The sequence below is a fragment of the Symphodus melops genome, assembly GCF_947650265.1.
Source record: "Symphodus melops genome assembly, chromosome: 12".
Classification (NCBI taxonomy): domain Eukaryota; kingdom Metazoa; phylum Chordata; class Actinopteri; order Labriformes; family Labridae; genus Symphodus; species Symphodus melops.
Genome location: NC_136702.1, coordinates 859,452 through 874,353, shown reverse-complemented (window position 1 = coordinate 874,353; position 14,902 = coordinate 859,452). Strand labels below are relative to the sequence as shown.

At 50.0% G+C, this 14,902-nt stretch overlaps 2 protein-coding genes across 2 annotated transcripts in view; one reads left to right on the top strand and one right to left on the bottom strand.

The window, feature by feature from the left end:
- Positions 1–14,902, bottom strand: part of plcl1 (phospholipase C like 1) — a 49,895-nt gene that overhangs the window by 9,151 nt on the left and 25,842 nt on the right. Inside the window, 6 exon segments of the mRNA XM_079358018.1 lie at positions 483–659; positions 1,023–2,151; positions 2,621–3,012; positions 3,746–4,039; positions 4,127–4,414; positions 4,491–4,565. Of these exon segments, the coding sequence (XP_079214144.1) occupies positions 483–659; positions 1,023–2,151; positions 2,621–3,012; positions 3,746–4,039; positions 4,127–4,414; positions 4,491–4,565 (2,355 nt within the window).
- The window catches only part of dnajb11 (DnaJ heat shock protein family (Hsp40) member B11), a 146,732-nt gene that overhangs the window by 116,273 nt on the left and 15,557 nt on the right, over positions 1–14,902 (top strand). The window lies entirely within an intron of this gene.

Here is a 14,902-nt window from a genome sequence, read left to right as displayed (position 1 = left end):
TGCTAAATCATGCACGCAGACACACACAGCGCTGCGGTGACGTCACCTGACGGACACGTCTGTTTTGAAATCAGGATGTTAACTTATTCTGCTGATCTCCATTTTAAATCTTTTATGTCGTGTTGTCCAAACGAAGCGTGGTCACAGTTTCAGATCAGGAGCTAAACGTGCTGTTGGTAATTCCAGGATGAGTCTGCAGGGGGCGCTAAACGGCTCGTTCTGTATATCACGCTGTAATTCCCCAATATGAAACCAGGAACGGCTTCCTCTGACTTAGACTGGAGAGCAGCGCTCCCCTGGCAGCCCTGCAGCGTTCGGGCCTAGCAGAGACCTGGCCAATCAGAAGAAAGCGAGTGTGGAGGGGAGCCTTAAAGGGACAGCATCTGAGATGAACCATCTTTAACTGCATTCAGATGCATGATGTGAAATAACGAATGCAAACTGAAGAGATGTAAAATGTCGGCGTGCTACGAATGTCTCACCTGGAACTCGAAGGTCTCGTCAAACAGCGGGTCGTCCTGGTTCTGAGCGGCAGTGCGCGTTCTCTGTTCAGCACAGTCTGCGGGAACGCCGTGCAGCTCCAGAACCACGTAGGGGTCGATGACCTCGCCCTTCGCCCCTGAACCCTGAGGCTTCGGCAGGTTGTGTGCGCTGATCACCTGCACAGAACAACACAACAAGGTGAGGACAGAGCGTCCAGGAAGCAGCCGCCTGGAGACAAGGTGAGTGGTGGATTCAGGGCCGAGTCTTTTCCTGCACCATGGCGGACTACAGACACTTCAGCATGTTTGATTTTTAACACACATGTGGAGCAAGACCGGCGTCTCTCTCTTCAGATGTGCAAAAAAAAGGTCAGAGTCGAATGTTCGATTCTTCTGCTCAGAGTTAGATTAGAGTGAGAAGATTTCAGATATTTGCAGATGCGTTCCTCTCTGCAATCATAAGTAATGATAGTCGTAAACGGCGTCGTTAGCAGCTTGTCAATAAAGTTTTATAAAAGGTGAGAAAGAATGTTTGTGCACCTTGATCCTCAGAGTCTGAGCTGGGACTCCCGGCACACATCCCTGTGTGTGAGCGCTGAAGTACGACACCTCGTCCCTCATCACGGCCGGTCGGAGGACGTAACCACAGCCTCCGTTCTGCAAGAAGCGACCTCTGTGAAGGTCCAGCATGGCGCCGGGCGTCTGCTGGTTCAAGGCCACGAGCTGGACGCCGCCCTTCCAGTACCCTTGAGGGTTGGGGTTGCTGGAGTCCAGACGCACCGAGCTGGGTCGTACCCGCGTCAGAGTGCGCTTCGTGAACATTACAAGGTCCTCTGGGCTCTCTGTCGTGAGCCGCCCCCCCTCCCCCTCCCCCAGCGAGCACAGCGTCCAATAAGGCGGCTCGGGGGGGATTGGCGTGCCGGGGGAGGAGGGGCTGCTGGGAGGGGAATGCTGCTGCGACAGTTTGTGACTCGCTCTCTGGGCGTAGAAGCTTCTACTGCCCGTGCGAGCGATGGCCACCAGATCAGACAGGTCTTTATGGAGGCGGAGCTTCCTTGGCTGAGAAGGGGGAGGCACAACCAAGACCACGCCCAGTTCTTCCTCACCGGGGATGGTCATCCTCCGTCCCGCCAGAGGCCCGCCTCCTCCGATCTCCTCGTCCTCCTCCGACACCTCCCCGTCTGACCCCTCCTGCTCTGGAGGCAGTTTCTTCCCCACGATGAGGACGCGTCCCTTCAGCTGCTCGGGGGACGGTAAGGTCGTGGCTCGGCCCCCCAAGCTAACAGGAAGTGCCTCCGGCGTGTAGAGACGGGAGCCGAAGACTTTCTTCAGATGCTGAGCCATCTTCCGCTGCTGTCCAGGCGAGCAGCGCTGACACAGGTAGATCAGGAGCGGGTACTGCGAGGTCAGGAAGGCGTATTTATTCACCACCTCCAGAGCCGAGCGGATGGTCACGGGGGCGTGGTGGTGGTGGTGATGATGGTGGTGGTGATGATGATGGCGGGGGATGTCTGGTCCGTAGTCCACCCCGAGGAGAGGCTCGCCCTCAGGGCCGTCGGTCACTCCGAGCTCCACGCAGCGACAGCCCGACTGCAGAGCTTTGATCAGCCCGCCGAGATCGGCCCGTCCGTGGACCTGATCGTCCAGCAGGTAGGAGCGGTACGACGTGCTGAGGGACACAAACACTCGATTAGCGTCCCGCTCCTCCATCACAATCAAAAACACGTCTGCACGCCGCTCTCAAAACCCGAGTGTTTGTGTGCAAACAGTACGCTGCGTTACATCAATAACTATCTTCAGACACATTTGTTGTTTTCATTTTTTGCAGGTTACTGTGACTCATCTGAAGCAGCTGTCAGACGAGGAGACACACACACACACACACACACACACACACACACACACACACACACACACACACACACACACACTCACAAACAGTGTGAGGACGCAGAGCCTGTCGAGAGCTGCAGTTCACTTCTGACACTAAACTCTTTATTAACACATAAACAGGACAGGATGCACCACAGGGCTGCGCGTCCTGCCGGGCGTCACGGGCACGCCGCTGCAGACGGTGAATGTTGTATTTAAAGTCTTGGTTTTAAATGCCCCCCCCCCCTCCCTCCCCCCTCCCTCACCTGATGTAGTAGTGGGACAGAGGCATGTTCATATCCTGACACACTCCCAGGTGCTCGGGGTCGAGCAGCTGACACTCTGGAGACTGCAGGTATCGAGCAAAGCCGTCCAATCCCAGCAGCCCTCTCTCTCTCCCCTGAGCGGACGGCTCGCACCTCCTCAGCAGCTCCCAGCAGCCCTCGGTCGCCGCCAGGGACAGACCCTGCTCCGTCTCCAGGAAGAGCCGGAGGTCCTGCGGGTCCAGACACTCGCGGTCCTTGGACAGCTGAACCAGTAAGAAGTAGACGTCGGGCCGCGTGCAGAGCTCGCAGTACGCCTCCTGAAACTCCTCGAGAGTCACGTGAGAGGTCAGCTTCTCCTTACTGCGCTGGATCTCTTTAAAACGAAGACGCACCTGTGGACCCAAGACCAGAGGGATCACTCACAACAAGTCATCTCTCCGGACAAGAATTCTGCCCGTACATTTGTAGCCTGTACCAGGCTGTTTATTCCTGTGGTAAAAGTTAGACATTTTATCATAGAGCTCTATGGAGACTCCCTGCAGGAGGCAGACAAACATCACACTTCTTAATCTGTCTCTGATATCTTTCAGATCTTCTTTTTCACGTCTGCTCCCCCCCCTCTCCGCTCTGATATCATCTGAGTGAAAATATGTGTGCAGGTAGTCAGCTCACCTGTCTGCACACACACACACACACACACACACACACACACACACACACACACACGCGTCAGAGCGCTCTGTGTGTGTGTGTGTGTGTGTGCAGCTCAGACAGGCAGCTGATGCACGCCGAGGTGAGTGGGAGAAGTGCACATCAGACGACGAGTCGCTACGAGTCGGCGTGTCACGAGGGATTAAAACCACGCACACACACAAAGATGACACGGCGCTCCTGCTGGGCGTGTCGCCGGGCAGAATACAAACTGACAGTGGACACGCCCTCGTGATGTCGAGCGTGTTTGCCTCGTGCCGGTTTGTGGCGTGTATCTTAAATGTTGTTTATGCAAGACAGACGGCGAGCTCGCTTTAAGCTGCGTCAATATTTATCATTCATGCCGCCGAGCTGAAGACGTTTTCAGAGCAGAGCGTGCATGCAGTATTCATGTTCCTGGGTTCACCTCCTCACCTTCGCCTCCTTGATCCCAGGATTCAGTTTACAGATGGCCGCCACCGCCACGTCCTCTGACACGATGCTGTTCCCTGATTCGTCCACCTGAGCGAACTCTGCTGACAGCCACTCGCTCCTCATCTTACTCCCCAGACTCCCCTCCACCGCCAAACCTCCCTCACCCAGAACTCCTCCCCCTCCCCCTCCTCCTCCTCCGGCGCCCCCGATGACAGACGGGTGGGCCAACAGGTAGCGGAGGCCGGTCACCCAGATGTTGGCCACATCTGCGGACAAAGCCACCAAGTCCAGAGACTGCAGAGGAGCAGAGATCGGAGGTTAAACGCTGGATTGGCGAGATTGTTCTTTGTCGATCCGGAGAAGAGCGCCGCGCGTCCTTACCTGGTATTCGTCCCCGTGGATGACGGAGAAAGCCGCCTCCTCCGCCAGGTGTTCCGACAGAGGGCCGTTGTGGAGGAAGGTCTCCGTGCTCTTCCCCGTGCGCACCTCTCGGATGCTGGAGACGTCGAGTCGAGCTCGCTCGCCGTCCTTCTTGGACGGCTCCCAGCGCAGGCAGCTCAGGTCGGGATCCAGCGTGTAGAAACGACAGTAAACCCGCGAGTTGGGACGGATCTTCTTCAGCTCGCAGCCGCCCTGCATGAACGCCAAGCAGTCCGCCGCGCTGCTCACCTGGAGGCGGGTAAAGCAAGCTCGAGTTCAGTTTGAGGAGTTTGAAAAGATGTTTGTGTGAAGCTCTTTGTTTTACCTTCTTCTCAGACGGCATGCTGCTGAACGACACCGTCTTCTTCCTGCCGCCGCCCATCTTCTGCACTGAAGGATCCTGGGAAAAGAAAACAACAGGTTAAATAACGTCGGCACTTTACTAACCGTCGAAAACTCTGTATGAGTCTCTGTTTCCGGCCTCGACCTCTGCAGCCGCTGACAGATTGATTGACAGCTCCGTCTCCGCTCAATGAGCCAAATGTCAGCGTAACGTTAGCTTCATTAGAGCCGCCGCGCGTCTCTCCGACTGATAATAGCTCCTCAGTCTTTGTAATGAGCTGTGATGGTCTGAGGCGAGATGACAACTGTAATTACAGGAAGCTCTGAGGGCTGCAGCTCCAGCACACACACACACACACACACACACACACACACACACACACACACACACACACACACACACACACACACACACACACACACACACACACACACACACACACACACACACACACACACACACACACACACACACACACACCACGTGTATCTGCAGCTCCAGCACACACACGCACACACACACACACACACACACACACACACACACACACACACACACACACCATGTGTATCTGCAGCTCCAGCACACACACACACACACACACACACACACACACACACACACACACACACACACACACACACACACACACCACGTGTATCTGCAGCTCCAGCACACACACACACACACACACACACACACACACACACACACACCATGTGTATCTGCAGCTCCAGCACACACACACACACACACACAACGTGTATCTGCAGCTCCAGCACACACACACACACACACACACACACACACACACACACACACCATGTGTATCTGCAGCTCCAGCACACACACACACACACACACACCATGTGTATCTGCAGCTCCAGCACACACACACACACACACACACACACACACACACACAGACACACACACAGACACAGACACACACACACACACACACACACACACAGACACACACACAGACACAGACACACACACACACACACACACACACACACACACACACACCATGTGTATCTTCTCTTCTATATGAACTCATTGTGGAGGTGACGAAGACGCCCACCGTGACGCCGTCTCGCAGAGTTTCCTCGCAGCGGTTGATGAAGGAGACGTTAAAAAGAAGGAACCACATAACTTCGATGCGACCTCCAACATGTTCATGTGTGGTCTGAGCATGAAGAAGGAATCAGTCTGTACTAATCAAGTCTGTACGAGACACTGAGGACCAATATCTACGGGGAGCCTGAAGGGACAAAATAACATTTACAGATTAATCGAGATTAACTCGTTAACGCTGACGGACAAAAAACACCGTCCTTGTCCAATTCTGCTTCGTGCATAAAACTGCAAACATCTGAAATAATGAGCTCGCCACACACACAAACACACACACTCACACACACACACACTCACTCACTCACACACACACACACACACACACACACACACACGCGTGACAAAGACAGCTGTGATTACCTCAAACAGAGAGAGAGAGAAACTGTAAATCGTTACCTCATCCCATTCACAACACAAACACACATTGATTTCCAATCCCAACACACACACACACACACACACACACACACACAGTGAGGTCACAGTTTCCAATCGACGCTGTTCATCTTCATCACATAACCGTCCCCACAGATCATCTTTTTTTCATTCAGCTGGTCAGCTTAGAGAAAGCAGGTCAGCGGGTATTTAGGTGGACAGCAGGGAGGTGGGAGGCCACGGACGTTTGGGCACATCAACGTTGTTGTTGTTGTGGATGTCATAACTAATCCAGTGTGTGTGTGTGTTCATGTGTGTGTCTCGCATGTGTATGTTTCCACTGTTGCTCTGACATGTTCACGCCATGCTCCATCCAGGAAACCGGCGAGCTGGTCAGAAAGCCTTTAATGCAGCGCTGTGTCTGGCCTCCGCCGCTCGTAATCCACGGCCTGATTTAAGCTCCCGCTCCGGTTTTTTATACGTCTTTTTCCCCTCCCTGCCTCCCGCTCTCCCTCCCGCTCTTTCGCTCCGATTTGATCATTCTCTCCATCGCATGGAGTCACTGCCAGGGAAAGAAAAAAAAAATGTCAGCACAGATGGAGGGAAAGGACAAAAAAGCTGGAGGGAAAAGAGAAGCGGCGAGGAGAAAAAAGGTCAGACGAGACGAATTAAGAGAATGAGAAAAAGATGACGGGAGACAAACGAAAACACAAAGAGACACCGGAGCAGAGGAAATGGAAAACAGAAATTAAAAGCACAGGATGAAACAATGGACAGGAGATGAAAAGAAGAGGGAGACGCAACAAGTGGCGAGGAGAGAGAGAGAGAGAGAAACAAGAGGTCATTGTTCTGTAGCAGACGTGGAGTGTTTCCAGCCGCTCGCTCTTCACTCAGCCTGGAAACATGTTCAAAAACAGGCTGTTTGAATGGGTGTGTATGTGACTTCCTGTGCTGCTGCAGCCAGCCTCTAGTGGACACTCCAGGTACTGCAGGACTTTACACTTTAGCATCGGCTTCTTTTTTTATTAACACCGGCGGTCGCAGCTCGGATGGAACGGAGGATCAAGTTCAGCCAGAACCGGTCTGAACCGAACGGAGCAACCCGGAGCCGCTGAAGGATCCGACAGAACCACGCGAGGAGGATTTCTCTCCAACGGGTTTAAAGGCGGAGGGCGACTTGTTGTCACTTCCTTTACATAAACCCGTTTTATCTTTAAATCAGAGAAGAAGAAAAAAAGACGCATTCATCCCGACAGATGAATTTCTTTATGTTCGGCTCCGTGAGCTGTACAGACACGCTGACCTTCAGCTCAAACAGACTCTGAATGAACTTTACTGAACCAAGCAATGGAACATGAAGGGAAGAAATCCATTTACACACACACACACACACACACACACACAAATTCCTCCCCTCTGCCTCAATGTTTCCATCCATTGACTAACTTGTTTATACAACTTGTTAACCTTCTGCATGAAGATCTCGCACACACACACACACACACACACACACACACACACACACACACACACACACACACACACACACACACACACACACACACACACACACACACACACACACACACACACACACACACACACACACACACACACACACACACACACACACACACACACCAACACCTGGCAGTTGCATAAATCCAGATCTGATCCTGATCTGGGTAATGATCTCTGTGCACACTGGCAGCAGATTAACACGTTAGATTACTGAGCCGCCACCGGCACTTGAATCGTCAGTCGCAGACGCTAATCCACCACAGAGGACGCAACGTGTCCCTCAGCACGACAGGACGGCGTGAAGGAAACACAACTTCAACATCCAGCGCTCAGAGATGTTCTGAGTGAAACGCACGGGAACTTTGACGTTGTGAAGGGTGTGAAGAGTAAATGCAGTTCAGATAAATCCGACTTAATCTGAAGGACGATTGGTCGCTCGTCTTTGTGACATCACTGAGCGGAAAACTGACAAATGAAACGATCATTCCAGAAATGAAGAAAAGATTTTTGAGAGCGTGTTGTGTGGACTAGGCCTTGTCTCTCATATCAAACTACACACACACACACACACACACACATAGACGAACACACACACACACACACACACACACACACACACACACACAGACGAACACACACACACACACACACACACACACACACACACACACAGTGATCGCTGATGAAGTTGGCGAAGAGGAGACGGAGCAGAGCGAGTCGCCGATGATGAAAATGTGAAAAACACTCCGAGGGAGTCGTGCAAAACCAGAATGATTAATTGATATTTGTGACTGGAAGGTTGTGTGTGTGTGTGTGTGTGTGTGTGTGTTCAGATCATTCAGAGCCTGACAGTGATGATATCTGGTTGAATCATTGGATAAACGGTTTTGAAACTCAGATTCTGTGTTTTTTCTGTTCATCACATCCAGCTGAGGATGAACTCTGTTCTTTACACTGACACAGTCAAATCAATACACACACACACACACACACACACACACACACACACACACACACACACACACACACACACACACACACACACACACACACACACACACACACACACACACACACACACACACACACACACACACACACACAGAATTACAACATGTGGTGTGAGCGAAAGCACGATGTCCGCTCGGCCTCACGGACGGCGTTCTCAGCACTTTAAGATTCAGTGAGAAAGAAGAGAGCAGCAGCGATGAAGCACAGGACGTCCTCTGCTCAGGCTGCTTCACACTTCACAGGCCGAGGACATCGCCGCTCTGCCCGTCTCTATAATCTGCCAGCTGATTCTTTTATAAAAACCAAAGAGAAAGAAAAGAAAACACAAAGAGCGAGGCGGTCACATGATTAGCCTCCGTTTCATCTCCTCACATGCACAGGTGATGATAACGGTATCTTAGCTTTAGCTTCAGTGTGACAGCTCTCAGCCACGTTCACATAAAGAGCTGCAGGTCTTACCGACACCGACTCATATAAACTGGAAAAGTGATGACGAGTAGTATAAAGCTAACGCTATGCTACAAGCTAACTACAACTAATGTTGATTTTGACGTCACGACTGTTGTGTTTCATCGATCTAATCAGCGGTTTTGACAAGCTAGCTAAACGTTAGCTTAATAAGTTGTTTATTAACCTAATATTTAAAACGTGACTAGAGGCTGTAAGGAGGATTAGGGAGAGAGTTCCCGGCGTGATGACGTTTAATGTCTCCATGACAACCACTGTAGTTAGCCACTTGTTAGCAACCGGCGTTTTAACTAAGCGTAAAAACTTTAAAATTCACAAGTGTTGGTCTTAGCTAACGTAGTTTATCTCGTCTAACAAAACATCTACACCTCTTCAGCTTGTGTTAACCACAGACCTTATTTCAGGTCTAAACACAAACAAAATCCACATTTAGACTTTTAGAGGTTAGCACCCATGGAGCTAAAATGCTAACTCACTTCCTGTACCAGTCTATACTCCTCTGGGTGTGAACTTCATGCAACACTTTTCTATGTGAATAAGTAACACGAGTTTGACATCAAAGATCAAGTTGGTTAAAAAAAAAAGAAAAAAGAATAACATCTGCAGTTTTGGTGACTTTGTGCAACCCAGCAAGCGATTTGAAAAAAAAACAACAAAAAAAAACACGCTGAGCTTACAGATCTCTCTCTGATGCTCGCTGACTCGTCCGACTGGCTGCACAGAAATTGAACTGTTGTGACACCAGAGGACAAAAACTGAACGCACCCAGACGGACAGGACGGCTCGTCTCCTCCACGTCTAGACAAATTCCCTTCTCCCTCTCCTTATCCGTCTGTCTCTAAACCTCCTCTGCTCTAACTCCCTCTTCTTTCTTTTTGCCCTTTACATTCACTCCCATTTCCTCTCCATTCCCTTCTTCTACTTCGACTTCTCCTTTCCCTCCATCGCTGCATCAGAGCCATCAGGGGAGTCCCGGAGGCGTCTTTAGGCAGCGGCCACAAGGGGGTCCTTATCCAACGCAATGACACACTTCCAAGTCAAGAGGACGTTTGTTACGTAACAGCTTAAAGCTTCTCTGGTGGGCCTCAGCTGACATCTACGAACGTGCACACACACACACACACACACACACACACACACACACACATAAAAGGAGAGAGAGAGAGAGGAAGGAGGAAAGATTAAGGTTGAACCGAGATCAAGAGGAGAGAGAAAAGGAGGACAAAGTGACTGAGATTAAGAAAGGAGAAGACAGAGAAGATTGAAGCAGAGAGGAGAAGAAGACGAGGAGGAGGAGGAGGAGGAGGAGGAGGAGGGGAGCCAGCTGGTGGAGAAAATTGCTGAGCCTTATAGGGTGAAAAATAAATGAATTGAGAGGAAGAAAGTGACAGAAAAATGAGAAGAAGCAGGAGCAGAGAAGGAGCGTGCGGTAAAAAACACAGAGACCCAATCAGCTCTGGAACAGAGAAACCCCCCCCAAAAAAAGAGGAAAAGGATGACATGTGAGTGCTCTATTCCTGCTCTCACTGTGGGAAGGAGACGAGAAAACAAAGATGAGGAGGAAGGGGGGGGGGGGAGCCAGCCCTGTCTGAAAAAGGAGATGTTTGGTAGATGGGCTGATGAATCTTTCAGAGGACGAGTGTGTGCGGGATTCACCTCTCTCAGGGAAAATATAAGTAGGTGAAGAATGACGAGGAGATTAAAGAGACGCAGCGAGTGACTTATTTCAGGATTAAAGGCGGAGTCAGCCAGCTCCTCGGCTCATCGCCACAAGGAGCGCTCTACCTTCACTGCTTGTACCTACACTGCCAGCTAACGCACGCTAGCACAAGCTAACCGCAGAGCCATGGATGGCGGTCTCCGTGCTGGAAATGTTGTCTCAGCCTAACTTTGAGTCAAGCTAACGACAGGCTGAGAGCTGGAGCTGAGGCCACGCCCACCTGTCAATCAGCTCAGCTACACGCCTTATTGTGAATAACTCTGATCCTTCATCCAATCAAAACTGCTGAGTCATGAAAACATTCCCCCCGTACAGTGTGTGTGGATGGAGACATGAGCTAATCACACCTATTTGGTTTTTTGAAGCAGGCTGTAAACATGTTCATGTCTGCTGTAAAAACAGGCTGTTTGAATGGGTGTGTATGTGACTTCCTGTGCTGCTGCAGCCAGCCTCTAGTGGACACTCCAGGAACTGCAGGAGGTTACACTTCAGCATCAGCTTCATTCATTAACACTGGAGGCTGCTGCAGCTGTCTCCAGTTTATCCCCAGGAGGAAACACAAAGTGTTTTTCTTGTGATTGGTGAAGGAGAAGGTTGATTATCGTAACAGTGACAAGTGGTTAATCCTGCTGCATCCCACACAGATGATCAACTTCAAAGAGAGCAGCTGTGTGTGTGTGTGTGTGTGTGTGTGTGTGTGTGTGTGTGTGTGTGTGTGTGTGTGTGTCTGAAGCAGCAGAAACGCCTCCAGAAGATTCCGACAGCAGACGAGACTCGTTCTGTCCGAGACAGCCGTTATACAACGCTCTCCAAAGAAAACAGCGTACCCACAGAGAAATGTCAGAGCAGTGACTGGTCTACACACACACACACACACACGCACATGCACACACGCAATCACTTTACATACAAACCACGAATACACGTCTGTTTTCAATATGATTTCAGCAGCTGCTTAGCAACCAGGTGAAGGACACAAACGGAGATAATGAAAAGGAAATAGGCTCGATCTTCATTTATTCATCCTGAACAAACCCAAAGTGTGTGTGTGTGTGTGTGTGTGTGTGTGTGTGTGTGTGTGTGTGTGTGTGTGTGTGTGTGTGTATTGCTCTGAACATGTGTGTCAGTTGTACAACTCAGAGTCACACCCACTTCCTGTTTGAGCCTGAGAGGATTTCCGGAACAAAACACGAGTTTCAGCTCCACTAATTGGGGGAAAAACAAGTTGAAACTGCAAAAAAGAAAAAGTGTATTTAAATCCTCCGGCTGCAACTTTCAGCTTTTTACCTTTAATGTAAATTATGAAAACGACTCGCAGGATGCCGACGTCTGATCAGACTCACAAACTGGATTTATTTTCCAACGTTCACTCTCTTTACCTCATCACCACAGACTGAGGACTCGTCCAAATGTAGGCGGGTGTTTTGCACATGTGGCTATTAAAGAAGACGACGCGTTAATTAGATAGATAGATAGATAGATAGATAGATAGATAGATAGATAGATAGATAGATAGATACTTTATTGATCCCGAGGGAAATTCAGGGCAAAAAATGATGAGCTCGTTTTCATAATGATGAGCTGTGAACATCTCTCGCTGCGGATTCAATTCTTGTGTAAAAATAATAAATTAAACTGTCTAAAAAGGGAAAACAGTTTGAAACTCTGTGCTACGATTAAACTCACGTTTCTTTCTCCAAACCTCCGAGTGTGTTCACTTTATTTATTTTGACTTCAAAGCAGGTTGAGACACCAGAACTCAACTGAGGCGCTAAAAAGCATTTATGCTAATGCTAACGTGAGACGCCTCTGATGCAGAGAGAGAAAAAAAAACATCAGAGACTCAAACTAACGAACCGCCGGTCTGAGAGTTCGGATGTAGAAATCAAAATGTCTCATTTGAATTGCAGAGTGGCGATAATCACAGAGCCAGGTGTGCAGAGTGTGTGTGTGTGTGTGTGTGTGTGTGTGTGTGTGTGTGTTCACCAGGGCACAAACAAGTCAGGGATTTATGGCCATGTGATTTAAAACACAAGGTCAAACAGAGAGCCAGCTGCCCTCTGCACAGCTGCAGCTTCACCGATCTGCTGTGTACGACGACAGGTTAGCATCGAGACGCTTCACGGCAGATATTCCCCTTTGTGTATGAAAAAAAAAAAAGACAGAGGTGTTCAAGGGTTCAAAATGAGGAGAGTCAGGCAAAGAGGAGCGGGACAGATGGAGGAATGAAGAGTGTAAATCTGACTTCACACGACAGGATTTCATCCCATCGAAGGAATCAGGAGCCGTCACAAACGTAACACGAGCAGCTGGACTGAGTAAACACAGCGATGTGCAGCCGACGCCAAACAAGCTGCACATACAGACGAGCAAAATGCAAAGAACGTTTCTTAATAGAAACACTGAGCGCAAAGCTTCGTTTCTAACAGGAGTTGTTTACCTTATGTCTGTTCTCATTGGGTGAAAAAGAAGCAAAACACCGAGATAAGAGAAGGGAAACATGAGAGAGAGAGGAGAGGATTTAATGAAAAAAGAGGTGGGATGGAGGAAGGATGACCCTTAATATCACACAGAGAGAAAAAAGAAAAAGGGCCTTGAGAAGTAAAAGAACTGGGAGCAGCTGGGCTGATAAACAAGAGGAACAACAGAGAGAGAGGGAGAGAGAGAGAGGGAGAGAGAGAGAGAGAGAGAGAGAGAGAGAGGGAGAGACAGAGCGAGAGAGAGAGACAGAGTGAGAGAGAGAGAGAGAGAGAGAGAGAGAGGGGAGAGACAGAGAGACAGAGCGAGAGAGAGAGACAGAGTGAGAGAGAGAGAGAGAGAGAGAGAGACGGAGAAGAGAGAGAGAGAGAGAGACGGAGAGAGAGAGAGAGAGAGAGAGAGAGAGAGAGAGACGGAGAGAGAGAGAGAGAGACGGAGAGAGAGAGAGAGAGAGAGAGAGAGAGAGAGAGAGAGAGACAGAGAGAGAGAGAGAGAGAGAGACGGAGAGAGAGAGAGAGAGAGAGAGAGAGAGAGACAGAGAGAGAGAGAGAGAGACAGAGAGACAGAGTGAGAGGCGAGAGAGAGAGAGAGAGAGACGGAGAGAGAGAGAGAGAGAGAGAGAGAGACAGAGAGAGAGAGAGAGAGAGAGACATGAGAGAGAGAGGAGAGAGAGAGAGAGAGAGACAGACAGAGTGAGACAGACAGAGAGAGAGAGAGAGAGAGAGAGAGAGAGACGGAGAGAGAGAGAGAGAGAGAGAGAGAGACAGAGAGAGAGAGAGAGAGAGAGAGACAGAGAGAGAGAGAGAGAGAGAGAGAGAGAGAGACAGACAGAGTGAGGACAGACAGAGAGAGAGAGAGAGAGAGAGACGGACGGGCCAAGGTCTCAGGAGGACACAAAACTTTTTCAAAGCATGCAAAGTTGTTACAGAAACAAGGCGATGAGAGGTTATCTTGTGTCCGTGCAAACACACATGGATTCATATAACTGGAGTTGTTGTTGACACTCGTTCACACTTCACGAAAAAATCTGTGACCAGAAGTTTCACTGATATCAGTAAAAAATTCCCACGCTCAGATGAATGTGTCCCATCGACGGCGGTCTCCACGCTGGAAATGCTGCCTGTCAGTCAAGCTAACGAAACGACAGGCTTGAGAGCAGAGACGTTTTTGATTGGGTGTGTATGTGACTTCCTGTGCTTCTTCAAGCCAGCCCCTAGTGGACGCTTGGCGAACTGCACTTCTGTTTATTTTGGGAAGACAGTGGATACTCAGAGGTCGGGGAGAGATTGGGGCATGACCCGTGGGTGGGGGGCCAAAAGCTCGGACTCAAACCTGGGCGGCCGCGCCCCGGACCATAGCCTCTGAACATCCCGTTATTTCAGCCTCATGTTTGGAGCTCTGAGAGAACCCAGTGAACCAAAGGGACACTTTGGACGGACGCTCTGTGTGAGTGTGTGTGTGTGTGTGGTGTGTGTGTGTGTGTGTGTGTGTGTGTGTGTGCACAGCGTATTTCTATTGAGGAGGCGGCCTGAACCTGAACCTTGGACCACACAAACCTGAGACACACACTTCATGCTCGAGGAGATTTTCTGTTCAAAAGAAAATAAAGCTGCTTCTGTTCAAGGAAACAACATCAAGATCGAACGTCGCACAAAAGTAAAATGTTTTTCCTCCTGCAGTG